Source organism: Geotrypetes seraphini, chromosome 6 (assembly GCF_902459505.1).
Source record: "Geotrypetes seraphini chromosome 6, aGeoSer1.1, whole genome shotgun sequence".
Classification (NCBI taxonomy): Eukaryota; Metazoa; Chordata; class Amphibia; order Gymnophiona; family Dermophiidae; genus Geotrypetes; species Geotrypetes seraphini.
The window spans coordinates 121,295,087-121,317,778 of NC_047089.1; the positions used below are offsets into that span (position 1 = coordinate 121,295,087).

At 45.1% G+C, this 22,692-nt stretch overlaps 1 protein-coding gene across 2 annotated transcripts in view; it reads left to right on the forward strand.

Annotated features, from left to right (window-relative positions):
* Positions 1-16,833, forward strand: part of METTL21C (methyltransferase like 21C) — a 69,808-nt gene extending 52,975 nt beyond the window's left edge. Inside the window, exons 4-5 of one of the 2 annotated variants that reach the window (XM_033950332.1) lie at positions 15,871-15,988; positions 16,183-16,833. In XM_033950332.1, coding sequence (XP_033806223.1) covers positions 15,871-15,988; positions 16,183-16,577 — 513 coding nt within the window. In that variant the 3' untranslated portion in view covers positions 16,578-16,833. The remainder of the gene's footprint in view (positions 1-15,870; positions 15,989-16,182) is intronic. The other variant, XM_033950334.1, reaches the window with a different exon arrangement.
* Positions 16,834-22,692: the final 5,859 nt, after the last annotated feature.

Here is a 22,692-nt window from a genome sequence, read left to right on the forward strand (position 1 = left end):
GAAGTGTGAATACTTATAGCTTTGAACACCTCCCTCATGGAGGCAGAACCCAACATCCCATTTCAGTTACTTTCCAAAGCAACTGAGCTCCACTGGAACAAAAAACAAAGGAGGACAGGAACGGGGAATGACCCTACATATTGTGGTAGGCAGACTGTGCCTGCTAGGTCTGGCCCTAGGGTTAGACCTATCTCAAAAGCAGACAGTTCCCAACCAGCCCAAGTTAAACCCCAGTTTAGCATTTCACCTGATGTTCCTTCTGTATCCAGTAGAGGGACTCTTGAGGCTAAGCTGCAGTTTTCCCTTCCCCCACGCAATCCCAGAGGAAGTAACCAGATATCTTCTACACCTGAGGGTTTGGGGCTTGGTTGCCAGCTCCTAAACCAGAGGTCTGAGCTGCTTGAGAGACTGAGGGAACAAGGGCAGGTACAATGCTCAGGGCTGTTCTTTGCCTGAATGCATGGAGCTTGTTGAGGCCGGAGCAGAGCTACCTGCTGACCCACCTGAGGAATTCCAAGCCATGGAACTGGAGCCGGAGCAGATTGCTGAGGTACATAACGGCGTCCAACCTATGGAGATATGCTGGTCCAAGGCAAGTGTTGAAAACTCTTAACTGGATTACAAATATCCGTGGTGGATTATTGGGACTATTTTTGAAGTTGTGCCTTGCTACTCTTGCCGAGTCTAAAGCAGGATAGAATCCTTTTGATAAGTGCTGTGCTGGACTTATCCTGTTGTGCTGTGGTTTTTTTTTCTTTTCTTACTTGTGGAAGGATGACTGTTTGCAACTAAGGTGGTGGGGTTTGCCCCATGTACATGAGGTGGGATAGAGGGCCAAAAGCTTGGCAACATATCACCACGTGGAGCGCGCCACCTTTCCCAGCACTGCTGCTGCTGGAGGAATCAGTGCCCTGCACTGATACAAGCACAAGTCTTCCTAAGAAAAGTAATGACTTATGTTTTGGTTTTTATTGGTTATTTTTGTTGGGTGAAACCTTACTGACTGGAACTTTTGATTTCATGAAGAATCCTTTTTGCTTAAAATTAAGGTTTCCCGTTTTGGGTTTAAAACCCTCTGAAGCTTTTTGTGCAACTACAAGACTATTAAACTTTACCAAACCTGATGTTTTGGGACTTAACTGTTTGTGCTGAATCCTGACAAAGTTTATGTTTGACCTATTTGAGCACTGGTTTAAGAACAAAAGAGTGAAGCAACTTGTTTATTTTGTTCTGGAAAATAAATCCAGTTCTGATTTTGATTTTCACCTACCTGGTTCACTTGTGTTTCTAGAAAACAACAAACAGACTGCAGACAATGTACAAGATGCAGGCGTTGTTTATTAGTAAATGCAGTAACATATACAACCTTATAGCCAACCAAGGGACCCTTGGTTTGCTATAAGGTTGTATATGTTACTGCATTTACTAATAAACAACGCCTGCATCTTGTACATTGTCTGCAGTCTGTTTGTTGTTTTCTGGTTGCTGTTGTTTACTGCAGACTACGTTGGATTTTCTTTCTCCTTTTGCGCATTCACTTGTGTTTCTTCCACTAAACCTGACTTTTTTTTTCCTTGTGTCGCCCGCAGCGGCACACAAGAGTATTTCCTTGTCCCGGCAGCCCTGGACCCATTGCCCTGAGCCCACCGGTGACAATATATTACAAAATTCTGTTCTATAACTTAGAAACAAGAATTAGACCACCAATGAATTTGTATAAACAACCTTAGAAAACCAACCTGCTGAGTGCAACTAGCACTAGTCATTCCACGTCAAGTGTTTCAGAGCTCCCCACTCGACCATCTCAGAACTTGATGAAGTTTTTTCAGAGCTTACATTGGGACCTTTAATGAAGATATCCAAAGTTTTGGAACATGGTCTCAACTAGGTCCAGAGTTAGGAGCCTCTTTATTTGGGCTACATTTTTGAATCCACAGATGATGCAAAGTGGGGACCCTTCTTGAAATTGGGCCAGTTAACATGGAATTACCCACTAACAAATAAGGATCCAGAGACTGAAGAATACACTTTTGATTTCTTCACATACAGCCATTTGACAGGAGAAGAGCTCCAAGCATGGAATCTAGAAACATCCAAGGCAGAAAACCAGGTGAAACAGTAAATATTAAGGGCGGGCTAAACAGATTCCTGAAAGGATTAACAGAAAGATTATCCAGGCAAGAACCTAATCTTTCATTGTTACATCCATTCAGGAATCCATACGTTTGGTGATATACCAATGCAATGGTTGATGTCTAGGGAAGGACAGAGCCTGCCCATAGAACCGAGAACCCAAAAGTGGTGTCCTCTCAAGCCACCACATCCACTCTGTAAAACCAGGAAAAAGTATGCAGATTAGACCAGGTAGCTGCTCTACAAATTTCTGTGGGAGGAACTGCCTGAGGCTCCACCCATGAAGAGGTTACACCCCTGGTGTAATGCATCTTGAGAAACAGTGGTGGCTGTTTACCACTGAAGAGATAGCCATGTGAATTAATCTAGCTATAGAGGCCTTGGACACCAGCCTGCCATGCTGAGACTGCCCAGTAAGCACAAATTGGTCAGAAAGGTGAAAGTCATTGGTCCTTTCCAAGTAAAGGAGCAAAGCTCTCCGCACATCAAGCTTCCTCAAAATTTTATCCTGCTTGTCTGAGCCTGTAGATTGAAAAGCAAGCAGACATATTTCCTGGTTGACATGGAGCTTTTTTGGGACATTTATATTCCTTTTTTGAGTGCTGCTTCAGTGGAACTCTTCAGTGGAGAAAATTAGAAGCTAGGGCCCTTGAGATAGCGTTTAATAATAATAATAATTTTATTCTTATATACTGCCAAAGCCATAGTAATTCGAGGCAGTTTAAAATAAGAAGAGCTGGACAATCAGCAAAATAATTACAATGAAAGTTGTCGAATACATGTAGGTAGGGGAGAAAGGGGCCTTTGTCGTGTCTGACTGAATTGTTCAGCATTAATGTGCCTTAGCTTTATTTCTTTTTTGTTTTTTTAATTTAGATTTATGAAGTGTTCTGGATTGTTTTTTTGATATTGTGTATTATATCCTGGTATCCCTCTGTTTAAGAAGAATAAGTGCATCAAAATATGTTTATGTGATAATGGGCAACCTGTGACTTGACTTTGTGGAGCTTTTTTCTGGAGACCAGTGGTTGTGATTGGCCCTGAATACAGGACAGTATTGTGCTTAAATATATGGGCATTTTCTCTGAGATCTCTTTTTTTCTCCACAATTTTAATATGATGCTATTATCTTAGGGACCTTTATTATATTTCCCCTTGTGGGTTATTATTTAACTTATTATATATAGTATAGTTCTTTCTTATTTTCTGTTGACATTGAAATCAGCCACAACCTTCGGAAGAAATTTGGGAACAGGAAGGAGAGTGACACATAATTCTAAGGAAGGGCTCCCTACAGGAGAGAGCTTGCAGCTCTGAAATATGTCACGCTGAAACAATAGCCACCAAAAACACAATTTTGGCCATGAGATCAAAAGAGAAGTGACTCCAAGTGGCTCATATAGGACTTTGGTAAGGCCCTTTAGGACAATGTTAAGATTCCATGAAGGGAAAGGATGTTGCAGATAAGCTGTTTAAGTTTCAAGTTTAATAAAATCTTTGATTAATCGCTTAATCACATTTCTAAGTGATGAACATTTAAAAAAAAAATTACAATCTTTGGGGAAAAGTACAGAACGTTAACAATTTTACATCCAAACGGACTAAAAGACATACTTAACAAACAGTAAACACAAGGAGAACAGAGGGTGAAATACAAATTTCTTAAAGAAAAGTAAGACAATCAGGGTAAAAAACGAAAGGCAGGGAAAACAAAACACAATGAAATGAGAATTTTTAACCAGCAGATTGTTAACTAATTATCAAAAGCATCCTTAAAAAAAAAAGTTTTTAGATTACTCTTAAATTTCTCCAGATTACGTTCTTCCCTTAAGTAAATAGGGAGAGAATTCCAAATTTGAGGAGCAGTGACTGAAAAAATGAATTGCCGTCTTGTATTAACAACCCTAAGAGATGGGATCGTCAGTAGATTTTGTTCATTAGATCTCAGTGTTCTATTTGAAATATACGGAATTAATAATTTATAAATAAATGCTGGAGTTTTATAAAATAGGGTCAGTGAAACCCTGCAACTCTGCATCAGGACACAGGAGAGCCTAGTCACCAGCACTTTCAGGGAGGCTACTGCAAGGCTTTTCTCCAGTCTGGATTGAAGGAAAGCTGGGATGACTGGAACAGGAGCCTGTAGTAGCTCCACCTGATCCTTTTCACACTACTATTGAAAAGTCTTCAAAGCTTTAGAATATTCCACTATAGTAGATGGCTTCTTAGCCCAGAGGAGAATATCAATAACCACATCTTGTAGATTAGAGCCTTGCGTTCAAGACCAAAGTGCTGTGGATTCTTGATGGGGACTTGTCTCTGACTGAGAAGAGGCAGCTTCAAGCTCCTGTCCCACTGAAGACATACCAGTCCACATACCATGGACAGTGAGGCCAGTCTGGGGCCACTAGGATCACAAGACCTGGATGAGTCGTGATCCTGCAAAAGACCTGGCCCACTATGAGCCAAGGGGGAAAGACACAAAGAAAACCATTGTGTGGCCAAAGCTGGACCAACGCATCCAACTCCATGCTTCCTGGTTCCTCTCTTCGACTGAAAAAGCACTTCACTTTCAAGTTTCTGGCGAAAGCCATCAAATCCATCACTGACCTACCCCAGCAGCATACAATGAGATCAAATGCCCTTTGAGAGAGAGCAATCATTTCCCCGGATCCAGGAACTGACGACTTAGGAAGTCAACCTGAACATTTTCCACTCTGGTGACATGGGCTGTAGAAAGAGTCTGAAGGTGGACTTCTGCCCACTGGAAGAGCAGCTGAGCCTCTAGGCGTAAAGGGATGCTTCTGGTGCCTCTGTATCTGTTCACATGCACCGCTGCTGTAGCATTGTCAGAGAATACTCTTACAGCTTTGCCTGCGATGATATTTTCCAGCACCTTCAAGGACAGCCAGATGGCCGGTACTCTAGCTGATTTATGGACCACTTCTTCTGATGGTGAGTCCATTGGTCCTGACTCAAGTGGTCCCCACGATGAGCTCCCCAGCTGAAAAGACTGGCATCGGACTTGGGAGACACCTACTCCGATATTCAAAGAGGTATTCCCTTTGAAAAGGAGGTATCCTAAAGCCACCAGGGTAAGCTATTCCTTGCTGTCCCTGTCCATGGGAGCTGCATCTGAAGCAAATGCCTCTGCAGAGACCACTGAGACAGAAGAGTGTCCTCAAGAGGATGTATGTGTGCCCTGGCCCATGGCGATCAACTCCTGAAGAAAATATCATGCAATAGGAATATGCATCACCAAGAGAAACAGGATCTGTTATCGCAGCTTCTGTTTGCATGGTTCCAGAAGAAAAACATGAGCTGTGTCAAAAAGAACTCCCAGATATTCCAGAGTCTGGGTCCATTCCAGATGACTCTTTTTGAAGTTAACAATTCATCCCAACTGCTGGAGCAATTCCAATACTTGTTACACTGCCATCAACCAGTCCTGCCTAGATGGGGCTCTACTCAGCCAATCATCCAGATAGGGATGTACCTAAATTTCCATATTCCAGAGATGAGCCACAACCACCACCATAACCTTGGTGAAAGTATGGGGGCTGTTGCCAATCCAAATGAAAGGGCTGCAAACTGAAAATGCAGAATTATGTGAAATCTCAAATATTTTCTGTGGTCTGGAAAGATGGGTATAAGCAGAGACTTATCAAAATTTTCAGGACTTCAAAATTAAAATAAATGCCTGTGTTAAACCCCACCAAAAGTACAAAGGTATTAACTTATGATTAATGAAAGAAGTGCTCAGTGCCTTGTATTTTTCCAGTATGAATGAAGAAAATGATAGGAACCATCATCGCACTTCTAACGTTCCCCATCACCACCATGACAAATGATATACAGTCACTTATCTAAAAAAATCAGATGATAGTACGATAAAAGTCCACACTATTCATTGTTCATACTGCTTATGTTCCTACAAATCTGGTACGATGAGTAATTGTTTCACTGCATATTGAAGACTAGTGGTGCTTTTTGCTGCTGTTAGAATTTGAATAGTTTGTTTCAATGCTTCAAATATCTTTTAAGCTAGTTTTAGTTTTTTTAGTCAAATATTCATCTGGTTATGTATTCATAGCCTTTTACGGGCTGATTGTGGTTTTACACAATATACCATTGTCCAGTCTGGAGGGAAGATATCCGTTCTCAATCTGTAAGCCTCAGGTGTTGTGATATTTAAATTCACAAAGAGATAGCCGTACTGCTTTCTGGTGGTATTCTCGAAGGCCTCTAAAAATAATTGTGATTTTCCAGGGTACATCTGTCTAGCTAAATCTGCAGGAAAGACTAAAAGATTAAAAGAAGATTCATAGACTCCCAGCAGGATTCCTTTGACTATGGATGCCTTAGATATAATAGAAGTAATGGAAGAATTAAGGAACATTAATTTCAATTTAATTGAAATGAAGAAAGCGATGAACCTTATGAACAACAAGTTTGATATATTAAATAACAGAATGGACAAGTTGGAAAACAGAATGGAAACAATTGAACATATGCAACAAAACTACAAAGAAGATCATGACATATTAAAGGAAATGAATAAAAAAATGATAGATCTGGAAAACAGATCTAGAAAACGGAACTTAATAATTGGATTAAAGGAAGGAGCTGAGGGGAAAACATGATTTCCTTTTAGAAGATGTATTACTAAAAATTCTTCCAATTAAATTAAAAAGTCCAATAGAAATTGAGAGAGCACACAGGATTGGAATGAAAAAAACTCAAAATCAAGAAAAACCAAGACCTGTAATATTGAGATTATTAAGATTCCAACAAGTATTGGATATTTTAAAAGCTGCAAAAGAAACAAAAAATCTGACATACAAAGATTCTAAGCTGCTCTTTCTCCCAGATTTTGCTAAAGAGACTGTCCAAATCAGAAAGAAATTTTTACAACTCAGACAACCTCTGAAAGACATCGGAGCTAAGTATGGATTATACTACCCAGTGCTAATGAGAGTCACATACAAAGAAAAGTTTCATCAGTTTGAAGATCCAGATAAACTTAAGGAATTTATATCATCTCAGGAAACACCTATGAACTAAAGATTATTATATTAATGGAAAAGATTTCATTTTTACTACTCTTTATTTATATTGATCTGGAAAAATTTTGAGAATTTCAGAATTACTTTAATATTACTGGCTTTATATGATATTAAAATGGTTGCTGAAACTGATTTTAAACTGTCATGGAACTATGGGAATACTTATCATTCAAAACAGAAAAGATTCTACAGCTAATACAGTAAAATATTCAAATATTTACATGATGTCATAAGAAGTGGATATGAGTAGGGGAGGAGAAACAAGTAGCTTAGAGGAACCGTTCAGATCTAGAATGGTGAAGTCTAGAGATACTGTGAAGGCAGGCAGGAAGCAGTGAGTACCGGAAGGGTTTATATAAGATGAGGAGAGGCATATGAGGTGTGGGGGAACAGTGCTTTTTCTCCACCGATGTGATGATCTGATCTCCTTGGCTTAGTGCTCTCTGAAAGGCTCTGCACTCGCATGCTTGATCATATAGGAAGAAACAGAACGGAAACAGGATGCTTAAAATATCTGAGCATTAAAACTAAAAATAGAGTAAGCAGTTGATGTATAGTGACTGCTACAGGCAACAGTGCCCCCTGACATCCAGTTGTGGTTGCTGCGGTGTTCTTGAAATGTAACACATTAAAGCAACTACTGATTTGCTTCATAAGTCCATTGCAATGCTGCAAAACATCTTAATAGTCTGCACTGAGCAGTAAGGTCCTGCACCCAGCAAATGTGGACAATAGATGCATCAGCCACCCAGCTATCTACATGCCTAATGACTGAATCTCCCACTAGGATGTCTGTCCTAGCCCTTCCCTCCTGGGCAGAAACCCCTAGAGAAACATCCTCAATGCGAGAGGACATTGCATTCCCTGGTGGGCAGGTCCTGGCTACAGGATTGCTTCCAAATAAGCAACCGTATAACCACAATACCACTTCAGCAAGCAGTCGACATGTTGAAACATCACATGAGCCTCTGAAAGTAAAAAAGTAGCACCATACACTGAAACAGGCCTTGAAGCGTTGTAAAGGCTGTTTTCTCCTTGACAGTCAGAATGAGGGGTACCTGCCAATGCCCTTTGGTCAGATCTAGCATCAAGATGAACAGGACTCCTCTTAGTAGGAATTTTCAATATGATGTCTAAGTCCAATTGAGGTTTATGTTTTAAATATTGCCTCCACTCATAAATAGTGCTATTCAAGCCACTCAATTCAGTAAGTCCAATTTGGAACATTTTGTGAAAAAATACCCCAAAATCGAGTGGCAAACATGGTGATTTTCAAACCAGGAAAACATATCTTTTTGTTTCAAAAATTGCCTTTTTCTAGACAAGTTTGTGCTCTGTGCATATTTCTCTAGGTACCATTTTCAAATAAAAAGATCCAGGGAAAACACATAAAAACAAGCCATTGGGATTCTTAGTAGACTGGCCAAACATCTCAGAGCAGTGAGGGATCCTAGGGGCACTGCAGTTAAATTCACATAAAAGGTCCCAGGTACAACGCTTACACTATCCCCTTGGACAATCAGTATATGTTTGGTGATGCCTCCAGAAACAGGAAGAAAAAACCCCAAACCCAACTATACCTCACTATGCATCACTACAATAGCCATCAAGCCTCCAGGTGTCACCTACCGTATTTTCGCGGATATAACGCGCGTGTTATATGCGTTTTTACCTACCGCGCATACCCCTCGCACGTTATACGCGTGAGCGCGGTATACAAAAGTTTTTCTACATAGTTCCCACCCCGCCCGACGCCCGATTCACCCCCCCCCAGCAGGACCGCTCGCACCCCCACCCCGAACGACCGCTCACACCCGCTCCCACCCGCACCCGCGATCGGAGCAAGAGGGAGCCCAAGCCCTCTTGCTCGGCCGACTCCCCGACAATATCGGGCCAGGAGGGAGCCCAAACCCTCCTGGCCACGGCGACCCCCTACCCCCACCCCGCACTACATTACGGGCAGGAGGGATCCCAGGCCCTCCTGCCCTCGACGCAAACCCCCCTCCCTCCCTCCAACGACCGCCCTCCCCAAGAACCTCCGACCGCCCCCCCAGCCGACCCGCGACCCCCCTGGCCGACCCCCACGACACCCCCACCCCCCTTCCCCGTACCTTTGCTAGTTGGCCGGACAGACGGGAGCCAAACCCGCCTGTCCGGCAGGCAGCCAACGACGGAATGAGGCCGGATTGGCCCATCCGTCCCAAAGCTCCGCCTACTGGTGGGGCCTAAGGCGCGTGGGCCAATCAGAATAGGCCCTGGAGCCTTAGGTCCCACCTGGGGGCGTGGCCTGAGGCACATGGGCCAAACCCGACCATGTGCCTCAGGCCGCGCCCCCAGGTGGGACCTAAGGCTCCAGGGCCTATTCTGATTGGCCCACGCGCCTTAGGCCCCACCAGTAGGCGGAGCTTTGGGACGGATGGGCCAATCCGGCCTCATTCCGTCGTTGGCTGCCTGCCGGACAGGCGGGTTTGGCTCCCGTCTGTCCGGCCAACTAGCAAAGGTACGGGGAAGGGGGGTGGGGGTGTCGTGGGGGTCGGCCAGGGGGGTCGCGGGTCGGCTGGGGGGGCGGTCGGAGGTTCTTGGGGGGGGCGGTCATTGGAGGGAGGGAGGGGGGTTTGCGTCGAGGGCAGGAGGGCCTGGGATCCCTCCTGCCCGTAATGTAGTGCGGGGTGGGGGTAGGGGGTCGCCGTGGCCAGGAGGGTTTGGGCTCCCTCCTGGCCCGATATTGTCGGGGAGTCGGCCGGGCAAGAGGGCTTGGGCTTCCTCTTGCTCCGATCGCGGGTGCGGGTGGGAGCGCGTGCGAGCGGTCGTTCGGGGTGGGGGTGCGAGCGGTCCTGCTGGGGGGGGGTGAATCGGGCGTCGGGCGGGGTGGGGGTAGGGGGTCGCCGTGGCCAGGAGGGTTTGGGCTCCCTTCTGGCCCGATATTGTCGGGGAGTCGGCGGTCCTTCGGGGTGGGGGTGCGAGTGGTCCTGCCGGGGGGGGGCAGGGCGGGTAAACGGAGAGTCGGGACAGCGCACGGAGAGTCGGGGAGGGCGAAAGGAGAGTCGGGGTGGCCAGAGGAGAGTCGGGGCGGGCGAAAGGAGAGTCGGGGTGGCCAGAGGAGAGTCGGGGCGGGCGAAAGGAGAGTCGGGGTGGCCAGAGGAGAGTCGGGGCGGGCGAAAGGACAGTCGGGCAGCATGCGCGTTATACCCGTGAGCGCGGTATACAAAAGTTTTTATACATAATATTGTGGTTTCTGCGCGCTATACCCGTGTGCGCGTTTTACACGGGTGCGCGTTATATCCGCGAAAATACGGTATATGTAGATACAACAGGTATTTAGTAGGTTTTGGAGGGCTCACTTTTTCTACACAAGTATACCAGTTAGAGTGGGATATGGCCCTGAGTCCCTTTCTATATAGTCCACGGCACTGACCACTAGACTACTCCTGGGGCCTGCTTGCTACTAGAAATAGCCATCATATAGAGCTTGGTTTGTACTGTCAACTTCATAATTTAGTGAAGATGGGAGAGAGTCATTTAGGATACCTTTTTGTAACTTAGTTGTGATTGTAACAGGTCTAGATCAAAACATCTCAATTTTTATCCTAGATATTTTGGTTTTGTCCTATCTAGCTTTTGGAAATGCCCAAGTCCTGTCCAAAATAAAACAGGGGAAGCAATTCCACAAAAATTAAACAGGCAAGAGCAAAGTGGAAATGTCCAATCAGATTGGTGCACAAAAAAGTGTCTTTCAACTCATCTGATAAATCCAATGGTCTTTATTAATCCAAAATAGCCGTGCCGCCGGACCAATCAGCAAGCAAGGCTTTGATCTGTGTACGTGCTGAGCTCACTGCTCAGCATGGCTATTTCCTGCTGCGACGCCGGACTTGTAAGCTGCATGCCTGCATCACCAGAATTTAGGTAGGCTGTTTTCATCCCCGTGGGAGTCTCGTGCGCTAAGGCTCTAAGTCAGGGGTGTCCAACACGTCGATCGCGATCAACCGGTAGTTCAGGAAGGCAACGTGAGTCGATCGCAGAGCCCATCCCGGGCTCCGTGATAGACTCGTGTTGCCGTCCCGATCTACCGGGCCTATCAGCCTTCCTCTCCCCGACGTCAAAGACGCCGACGCGGGGCATTAGGCTGTTTTTGTCATTTCGGGTGGGGGGTGGCAGCGGTAGCAGAAGCAGCAGCCTGAAAAAGAAATCATCCAGGCCGGGGTCGGTGTCATGCTCCGGAGCTTCTACAGCCTTCCTATCTCCCTCTCCCTTCTATCTGCTTCCGGCCACACCCCCTGCTCCGCAGCTCTCTTCGGCAAATCAGCAGCAGCGATCGACACAAGCTTCTGATGTCGGGGCCTACCCTCTGCGAGTCCCGCTTGTTTCAACTTCCTTTTTCCACAAAGGCGGGACTCGTAGAGGGAAGGCCTCGATGTCGGCAGCTTGTCTTGATCACCGCTGCTGATGAGTTGCTGAAGAGAGCCGCGGAGCAGGGGGGTGTTGCCAGGTGCAGGTAGAAGGGAGAGGGCCAGATGCAGGACTCGTGGGTGAGGGAGGAGAAGAGAGAGAGAAAGAGAGAGGGGAGGGAAACAAAAGGAAATATTTCATACTGGGCTGGGCCGGAGTGGAGGGAGGGTGGAAAGATTCTGGCTACCGGGTGCAGTAACAAAGGAAAAGGGGGGGAAAGCTGAAAATGGAGATAGTGACACAAAGAAGAGAAAGGGTAAGCAGGACCTACTGAATAAGGATAGAGATACAGAGGGGACATGAAGGGGAGGTGAAATAGAGACATAGAAGTAATGCTGAAAAAGTGGGGGGCGGGGAGATAGACATTGAAAGGGCAAATGGTGAACATGGGGTAAAGACAAGGACAGAGACAAATGAAGATTATGAAAAAGTGGTGAGATAGGGATATAGGTGAGATGGACACAAAGAAGGGTGATGCTGGAAAATAGGTGGAATGGTAATTCTGACAAACACAGAAGGGAAATGCTGGATCAAGGAGAGATGGGGCTCAGGCTGGATGGAATGAGGAGAAATGCCTTGTTGGCCCGGAACTTCCTCTCCTACGTCAGAATTGACGTCAGGGAGCGGAATGCTGGTCAGCGCGACGCTTCTGCAGGGAAAGCTTGGGACTGCGGTGGCTTGGGGGCTATTCCCCGATGGCGGTGGCAGCAAACTGAGTGGCTTGGAGGAGGGCACGGAAAAAGAAAGAAAGGGGGCAGACAGGGAGACAGAAAGAAGGGGGAACAGGGAGACAGAAAGAAAAAGTTGGGGGAGAGAATGAGGTCTGGAGGAGAGGAAACATACAGGAGGCTGAAAGAAAGGAAGAAAGATTGGATGCACAGTCAGAAGAAGAAAGTGCAACCAGAGACTCATGAAATCACCAAACAGCAAAGGTAGGAAAAATGATTTTATTTTCAATTTAGTGATCAAAATGTGTCTATTTTGAGAATTTATATCTGCTGTCTATATTTTGCACTATGGCTCCCTTTTACTAAACCGCAATATCATTTTTTAGCGCAGGGAGCCTATGAGTATTGAGAGCAGCGCGAGGCATTCAGCGTAACTCCCTGTGCTAAAACCTACTATTGTGGTTTAGTAAAAAGGGAGGGGGTGTATTTGTCTATTTTTGTATTTTGTTACCGAGGTGACATTGCATAGAGTCTCTTTGAAAAAACCCGGAATATGAATAATTAACATTTTCTCTGCCTTTCATTGTGCTTTGTGTTTTTTTTAAATTTTATTGTTGGTAGATCATTTTGACTTAGTCATTATAAAAGTAGCTCGCAAGCCCATAAAGTGTGGGCACCCCTGCTCTAAGTCTTCTTACTCTGGGGCACCAGACCTCCCTCATACAAAGGCCGGGAATGCAGAGTTGGTTCCATTCTCGGTAGGGGATGCCTAGGTAGGCTCACTGCTCAGCCACTGGGAACCCAGATTCGATCTTGTTCTGGGTGGAGGACACTTGTGGGGTGGGGTGGGGAGGGGGGCTAGTTTGCGCCATCATGCAGGCTCACCACTCTGTCTCTGCTGGCAAAAGCACAGTCTGTCCCAATCTAGGGGGAGAAAACCTAGCAGGGACCAGGCTGCACCATAATACTGGCTTCTAGAAAGCACAATGGACTGGGGGGGGTCTAGCAGTGTGTGGCACCATTTGGACCCATGTAGACTTGCATGGCCATTCAGATGCTGACCTGAGGTCCCTTTCCATCCAGCATCTTCCCCTCCTCCTCTTTCCATCCAGCATCTGCCCCTCTGTCTGCTGCTTCTGCCTAGCATCTGATCCGTCTCCTCTCTTCCTCCTTTCTGCCCCCTCTATCATCCCATCCATCATCCACCCTTCTTTCTCCCCTTCCATCCAGCATCTGCCCATCTTTCCCCCCCTTTCAGCCCAGCATCTGCTTCATTTCTCTTTCTCCCCCTTCTATTCAGTGTCTGCTCATCTTTCTCTTTCCTCCCTTCCACCTGTATCCTCCCCTTCTCCTCCTTTCCATTCAATGTCTTCCTCCCCTCTCCTTTTCTTTACATCCATCATCTGTCTTTTTCTCTCTCCCCAGGCATGCCAGCTTGTCTTATCTTTCCCCTTTCATGCAGTGTGTCTGATCCCTCCCCATTTCTATCTACAGTCTGTCTCCTCTCACCTCCTACATCCAGTATCTACCCCCTCCCACCTGACACCTCAGCCACCGCCAGACTGATGCAAAGCCTTCCCTCCGATGTCGGCTCTGACTTCGGGGGAAGACTTCTGGGTCGCCTACATATGGCTTGCTGCAGGCTGCCTCCAACCCCTGCTGTTATCTGGACTCGAATGAAGTGGTGAAAGGGAGTGCATTTTTGGACACAGAAGTCATGAACTGGCGAGAGAGGAAGGGAGGGAAAGAGATGCTGAGGTGGGGGAGGGAATAGAAAGAGAGAATTGGGTGTGGGTGTGTCAATGAGCGGGAAAGAGAGATGGTTGTGTACACATGGCAAATGGAAGAAAGAGGAGAATTTTTGGTCGTAGGGAGGAAGGTACAGAATGTGATAGGGAAGAAAAAGATGAGAGTGAGAAATGTGGCAAGGGAACAATGGGACAGATTGAAAGGGATGCAAGAGGGAGGAATATTGGACAGTGGTGAAGGGAATGGAGGGAGAGATGTGGCATAGTGCTGGAGAGGGGTGATAGAAAGAGAAATGTTGGGCATGGGGCTGGTGGGCAGGCACGAAAGATGAGAAAGGGATAAATGCTGGACCATGGTAGGAGGAACCAATGGACAGCAACATAAGAATTTGCAGAAGATGGGAAAGCGGAAAAAAGAAACTGGGACCACCTTTATGGAAAAATAAGTCTCCAGACAACAAAGGTAAAGAACGGAATTTATTGACTAAAATATGTTAGCTTTGGGAAATGTATATAGACGATGTCTTTGTATTGTGTTAAAAAGAAAAGGAAATGCATTTCTGGTACTTGCTAACCCATGCTGTGACTGGTGGAGATCCCCAAGCACCGCCAGCAGAGGACCTCCTCTAGAGACGGCCAGAACTCCCCTCCACCAAGCACAGCAGTCGCTGACAACATCCATGAGCCACTGAGATGCCAGCATCTGTGACTCAGGGACGCTACTGCTGCCTGCCAAGCTTGGCAAAAGGGACCCCCGGCCAACTGCAAAGGAAGTCCTCAGCTGACAGTTTGTGGGTTCTCATCAGCTGAGTATTTATATTTTATATTTACATTAGAGTTTCTGGTAGAAACCCATTTACAAAGTATGTATTCTTCCCAATTAATATTTCCAAATTAATAAAGTCTCTTTGCTTATTTGTAAATGGGTCTCTACCAGAGCCTTTAATTCAGTAGCATAATTAAATAAAATAACTTTCTGAAGTTTATAGGGAAGGATGGTGACGGAGGGGATTCCTCGCGGGGACGGGTGGGGACGGAGGGGATTCCTTGCGGGGACGGGTGGGGACGGAGGGGTTTCCTCGCGGGGACGGGTGGGGACAGAGGGATTCCTCACGGGGATGGGTGGGGACGGGTGGGATTTTGGCGGGGACGGGTGGGGATTTCTGTCCCCGCGCAACTCTCTAGTCTAAAGCAAAACGAACAAACTGTTGCTCCAAATCTGTAACACCACAGAATAATGCAGCCTTGCAGTGAACAAAAAATTTTTATCCTAGATATTTTGATTTTGTCCTATTATAGCAGGAAAATGTCTAGGTTTTGGAAATGCCCAAGTCCTGTCCAAAACATGCTCCCAACATACCACCTTGAAATTTGGATGATCTGAGGAGAAAAATCTCAAATCCATGTTTCGAAAAGCACAACTTAGCTGTTTGTGTGAGATATATGTCTTTCTGCTGCTTTATGATGGTTTTTTAAGATTTTTTTTTGCTTTGAAAATGAGCCCCATAATCTCTATGTATTATTTTCCTCCTTGATCTAAACATACTCCAAGGAATGCCTTCTGTTACTGCAGCTAAAAGCACACATTCTACCACAATAAACATACTTTTAACAGCACTGAGGGAGGACAATTTTCAAAGTTTTCATCTTTCTTAGCCATTTAAGTGACTTTGACATTGTCTTTTTTCCCCCATTAGAGATTCAAACTCAATTTTCATGTATTGATAAGTCTGTGTTTACAAAATATAATTAAAATTACAGCTAAGACAAAGATTACAAATGATAAATATTTGTATTGTCTTATAGGCAACAGCCTTATGCCAATATTTAGAAGATAACCAAAAAGAATTTGAATTAAGAGACCGAAAGGTACTTGAAATTGGTGCTGGAACAGGATTGGTGTCAATTGTGGCAAGTATTTTAGGTTGGTAAAATGTTTAAAGTACTGTATAATAGAAAGTGGCCAAGCTATTCTATTATGGCTCTAGTGAAATCGATTTTCTAAGTTATTATTTCTGCTTCTCTGCAGATGATTTTGAGTTTGTTGGGTGACATACCCTAAAAGAACACGGCATGAAAATTAAAATCCTTTGTTACACCTCTGTTTTGTTTTTATAGGGGCTTATGTTACTGCTACTGATCAGCCCCATATACTTGGAAATCTGAGATTCAACCTATCAAGAAATACACAAGGAAGGAGCATACATCAACCTGATGTGAGAGAATTGGTGTGGGGAGAAAACCTAGAGCAAAACTTTCCTCAAGCTTCTTGTTTTTATGATTATATCTTAGCTGCTGATGTTGTGTACCACCATGCATTTCTGGATCAGTTATTAACAACAATGAAATACTTATGCCATCCAGGGACAGTCCTGTTATGGGCAAATAAGTTCCGATTCAGAACAGATGTCGAGTTTTTTGAAAAATTCAGGCATATGTTTGACACATCACTTCTAGCAGAATTTCAGAGCTTAGAAGTTAAGTTGTTTAAAGCAAAAGCAAAGTTTGAGTAGGATAGAACACATAAATTTCAAAAGAAACGACTCGGTAAAAGTAGCCCTGAATTTATAAATTTTGTTGGAGGCTGAAAAAAATTGTTCAGGTTAGTAGTTTATTTAAGACAAGATCAAGCATTTGCAAGAACCATATTGAATATGTAATGGAATGCCCAATGCACAGTATGTTTCAAATTTCAAGTTTTATTTTAATTTGATGAATCGCTTATTCAAATTTGCTAAGCGAGTTACAATAAAAAAAAGTAAACATACATTTAAACATACTATTTAAAAGTTAAAAATGATAGGTTGACCGACAGACTTACAGACTAATCGATACACAAGGAATGGAGGGATGAAGTTACAATTCAGTGTTTTTTTTTTTTTTTTTTAAGTCAATCATGTTTATTGGAGAAAACAGAAGCAAAAATAAAAATACAAACAGAAAAACAAATCAAAGCAACCAGTAATGTCAAAAGCATCAGCAGTAACATCAGCATAGAAGGCAGAGATTATCATACAATAACAAGAGCAATGTACAAATATCCTAGGGTAGGAAGCAATATAGTTGCATGGCAGAAGGAGATGAGAGGAGAGAAGCACTGTACAGTCAAACAGGAAGCACACTACAATAGTGCTTCAAAGGAGACCAGATACACTGAAAAACTGAAGTAGAACCCCTGCATTCAGCCACACGAAACTCATATTGATAAGCAGAGAGAACCATATTCCACCAATAGGATGTTGACATCTGATTCTGGAGTTTCCAATGAAGCAGAACAGACTTGATGGCCAATTCAATAAGAATATCAAATAGAGCTGCATGATGTCGTGAAAGAGGTGGTTCCAAAATGGCAGACCGCAATATCACCAAGTTGTAAGTCAAAGAAGCAGGGGAGGGGATAATCCAACTCATAATATCTCCAACTTCCGACCAGAATCCAGAAACAAGGGAACAGTCAAAAAGCATATGTTGGAATGTGCCCACGGACATCCGGCATCTCCAGCACACATTGGAGGAAGACGGTGAAGATCGTTGTTGTTTAACTGGTGTCCAAAGTGCTTTATGAAGAACAAAAAACAAGGATTGTCTAATAGAGGCTGAATGCAGGGGTCTATTACAGAACCTCCAAACCTGATCCCACTGATAGTCTGAAATGTTACAGTGAAGGTCTTGCGTCCACAATCTCTGACTAGGAAGAGAGCTTGTTGTACCTGAGACCTGTAAAATATCATATATCACTGACATAACATGAGGTTTAATACTCCAGGAGGCCAACAGTGGAGCAAAATAAGAAGATCCTCGATGGAGTTTAGCCAGGGCAGGACCAAAACCAGCAAAGATACTATGACATAATTGGAGATAGCGGTACAACTGGTGTGAGGGCACCACATAAGCGGATTGTAACTGAGAGGTCATCAAAGTATCGCTGATCAATAAATCCCGTAAATACCAAATTCCACATGCAACCCAGGTTGACCAATATATCATACGGGATCCAATAGTAAAATGAGGGTTACCCCAGATAGGCGAGTGGATACTAGTATACATAAGACGTTGTAAAGTCCTCCCGAGATCTATCAATGCCTCCTGAGAAACAGCAAGCACCGCCCAATCCTGGAAGCAAGGAGCCTTAGTCAAAAAGCAAACAATCTCTAAATATCTAGGGGTTAGTAGACCCCGTTCAAGTGTCTCCCAGTATGGCCGAACGGTACTTGTCTGAGGCATAAACCATTTACTAACGCCTCGGAGTAAGGCTGCATTGGCATAAAGAGAAAACTGTGGAAAATTGACCCCACCCTGACTCCATGGCTTCTCGCTATGCGAGAGGGTTTCCCACTCCAGAGAAATTTAGTCAAAATTCTGTCCAACTGCTTAAACAAGGAAGGTGGAAGGGGTAATGGCAACATCTGTAAAACATACAGAATTTGAGGGGTCAATATCATACGAATAGTCTCCAATCTACCCCACCATGTTAAATGTAAGGGTGACCATTGAAAACATAGTGCTTGGATCTTAGTTAGTAACAGCTTGACATTCAAGGCCACCGTATCTTGCCAGGTATTACAGAAATGAATGCCCAGATAGTTGAGATCACTAGAGCACCAAGTAAGACCATATGGAGCAACCATAGCCCAAGTGCAATAAGAGTTCAAGGGCAGCACTTCTGTCTTGTCCCAATTTATGGTGTAGCTGGAAAGTCCACTAAAAGTAGAGAGAAGACTGAAAATAGCCAGGAGACTATCCTCCGGCTTAGAGATATAGAGGAGTACATCATCCGCAAAAGCGGAGAGACCCACCTCATTGGGGCCCACCATTACACCTTGAATATATGAAGAGGAATCTAGTCGCCGCAGCAAAGGTTCCAGGGCCAGATTGAATAGGAGGGGCGACAAGGGACATCCCTGCCTTGTTCCCCTAGACAGAGAGAAATAGGGAGACAGATATCCGTCCACATTCAATCTGGCCCTGGGGTTAACATACAAAAGACTAACCATATCTATAAAGGCATCCCCCAATTGGAACCATCGCAAGGTATAGAACAAATACTTCCATTCCACATAATCAAAAGCCTTCTCGGCATCCAAGGACATCACACAGAATGGAATGGAAGTATTACGGGTGGCCTGTAACACATGACAAAATACTCTGGAATTGTCAGCGGTCAACCGCCCTTTCACAAAACCACATTGTGTAGGATGAATAAGCAATGGGAGAGCTTTAGAAAGTCTTTCTGCAAGAAGTTTCACATAGATTTTACAATCATAGTTAAGTAAAGAAATGGGTCTGTAATTTTTAGGCAACAAGGGATCACGACCGGGTTTGGGAAAAACCACGAGATCCGCTTTGACAAAGGTGCCCCCACTAGTACCTCTTTCCAGGAAATCATTATATAGCCTAAGTAGCAGAGGAATCAATACCTTTTGGAAAGACTTATAAAAGCCCAAGGAGAATCCATCCCCTCCCGGAGCCTTACCCGAGCATAGTCCAGCTATGGCCTCGCTAATCTCCACTGCAGTTAGAGGTCAATTAATATCCACAAGAAGCTGCGGTGGAAGCGTAGGGGGGTCCAGGTCCTGAAAAAAAGCTGAAAAGTCCTCCTCTGAAGGATTGACTCCCGATGTGTATAAGTGCTCATAAAAGGAGCGAAAATGATCGGCAATGGCATTGGGGTCAGTAATAAGGGATCCGGAGGGCTTAAGGGCTTTAATGCGGCTAGCTCTTTTCTTCTGTTTGAGGTAATTGGCCAACAATGTACCCGCTTTGTTTCGATGTTCATAATATAAAGCCCCCTCGTGTAAAAAATATGCCAGCTCGTTCAGAAAGAATAGAGTTGTATTGAAATTTGAGTTTGCAAATCTGCAACAAATCTGAAGCAGTGGATGAGGCATGATAGCGGACTTCCAGCGATTTAATTTGAGTATCCAAATCAGTAAGTAAAGATAAGCTGTGTAAGCAATGATTTTACCTCTCAGGTACGCCTTGTAAGCATCCGAAAGGGTCTGACAAGTCATCTCCGGGGTGTCATTATCGAGGAGGTAGTCCTCGGTCCATGTCTCAACTTGAGCCAGGAATTTAGGGTCTGCCAAAAGAGCAATATTCAATCGCCAGGTGGAGGCAGGAGAAGAAGAAGTGGAAAGACTGAAAGACACAGAAATAGCGGAATGGTTAGAAAGAGGACAGGAGAGTATGGAAGAGGAGCAAACAGATTGTATGAGCGGATGAGATAGTAAAAAATAGTCCAAATGCATTGCTGATGCATGAGGTGCTGACCAGAAGGTATATTCCTGGTCTTTAGGATGAAAAAGACGCCAGACATCAGCAAGGCCAAATGACTTGATAATATTAAGCAGGAGTGGAAGTGTGGGCGGAGGACGGTAAGTTGAGCGTGACCGACGATCCAAGTGCGCATCCAGGACCAAGTTCCAATCTCCACCCACTATAAGATAGTCAGTGGAGATAGAAGCCAGCGCCTTAGCTAGGGCTCTAAAAAAAACCCTGATCAGCAATATTAGGAGCATAAAGTGCCAAAAAAGTATAGCGATGGAAAGCAATGTCCAGAGTAACTGAAACCCAATGACCCTGGGAGTCATGGGAAGAACGAACCATGGTGTATTGGAGGCGCTTAGCAAGTAGAATAGCCACTCCACCCTTGGAAGAAACGGCCGGAGAAAAAAAAACAATGAGAGACCCATTCTCGCTTAAGCTTAGCATATTCAGCTTGGTTTCTTGCAGAAAGACCACCTGAGCTAAATGATGTTTACAGAACAATAGCATTTTCTTCCTCTTGATTGGGTGATTCAAACCTCTAATATTCAGAGATAACACATTACAGGATGCCATAGGAAAGGAACAATATATACTGTAGCACAAAGAGAAGTTGTACAGTGCACTCAGAAACTGTCCTCAACTGCATGCTTCCAAAGTAAAAAAGAAAAGACTGCCGAGTTCTACTTAAAGATAGATAAACCCCATACACACACACATACATACACCCCCCCACCCACCACCCAATTCCCATCCGACAACAAGACACAAGCCTTGTAACCATCCCGCCCAAAAGGCGCCCCAAAGGCCTATGGAGGGGAAGAGAAACCACAACAGGAAGGCAAAGAGTCAACAGCTCCCCCCCAACAGCCCCGCAAAACACAATCTAATATAATAAAATGCTAGGCCGCACATGCGCACTTCCTATGTGTGCGCCGGTTTTCCGTGAGCTGTAGCGACACATAGGAAGTGCGCATGCGCGGCTTACGCTCTGTCCTGCTCCCTGTTGAAAGACGCAGCGTCTTCCTTACACTAACTTTGCCGTCGCCGCCTCTCCGCTCTCTCTCTTCCTCCCCCCCCTCCCCGAGGCGGATGTCGACCGCGGCGGCCCGAGTCGGATGTCTCAAATCAAATCAGAGGATGTGGGTAGCTGACAAGTGCTGTGTCCATCCATGGCCAGCGGCTTACGCGCATGCGCTGGCTTGGCGCACCAGAGGGCAAGATGAAGGGGGTGCGGAGCAGCGCTGGCGGCGGCAGTGTCCGGTAGGGAACACGTCCACGAGTCCCCCCTCCCGCATCAACTGCTGCTGCTCCTGTTTGAAGCGGCCTGCTGAGGTTTGCGGCTGGCTGTAGCGAACCTCGCAGGCCGTTCTCCACATGGAACATGCTACCATATGGAGAGCGGCCTGCGAGGTTCACTACAGCCGTTCGTGAACCTAAGCAGGCCGCTTTGAACAGGAGTGGCAGCGGCGGCAGCAACCATGGGTGGATGGAGGGAGGGGAAGAACGGGAGGGGAAGCGAAAAAGAAGGGCTATGGAGCAGGCAGGAAAGAGGGCTGCTTTGGGGGGAGAGTTGTGCTGGGGGCAGACATCAATCGGGAGGAGGGAGGAACAGAAGGGGGGCCACGAAGCAGGCAGGCATTGCACAACAGGGGGAGAGGTGAAACCTGCACAACAGGGGGAGAGGTGAAAGGGGGCTGCTTTGGCAAGCAGGGGGGGCCAGGGAGACAGACAGAAAGAAAGACGCACAGACAGGGGACCTGGGAGAGACACAAACACAAAGAATGACAGACAGACAGCGTCCAGGAAGAGAGACAAATAAAAAAAAAACAACAACACACCATACATACATACATCTACTCTTGCACCCGTTAATGTAATGGGCTTAAAAACTAGTGATGGTATAATACAGTAAATATATCTGTAAAGAACAAATCACTCACAACCCAAAAATAGAGCAGAACAACAGCTACAGCCCAGATTGCAGAACACATCCTGCAACACACAAAGAGAGAATAAAGCAGAACAAAATATCAATGTCAGTCAAGTATCCATTCGCTGCAGGTCTTCTTGCTCCTTCAAGAATCGATCTACCTCGTCAGGGTCGGTATAAGTTTTAGTTCTATTTTGATAAGTAATCTTGAAGCAGGCTGGTGATAAAAGGCCAAAGCGCGCCTCTATAGCTCGCAAACGAGGGCGCAAGGCCAAAAACTTGCGGCGTTTTTCTGCTGTGGCTTTTGTGTAATCAGCTGAAATATATATGGTCTGACCTTGCCAGTCGATTTTGTGGATGGATTTCATTCTTTCCAAAATCATGGCCACATGAGGAAAGCGTAACAGCTTCATCACCACCGATCTCGCCCG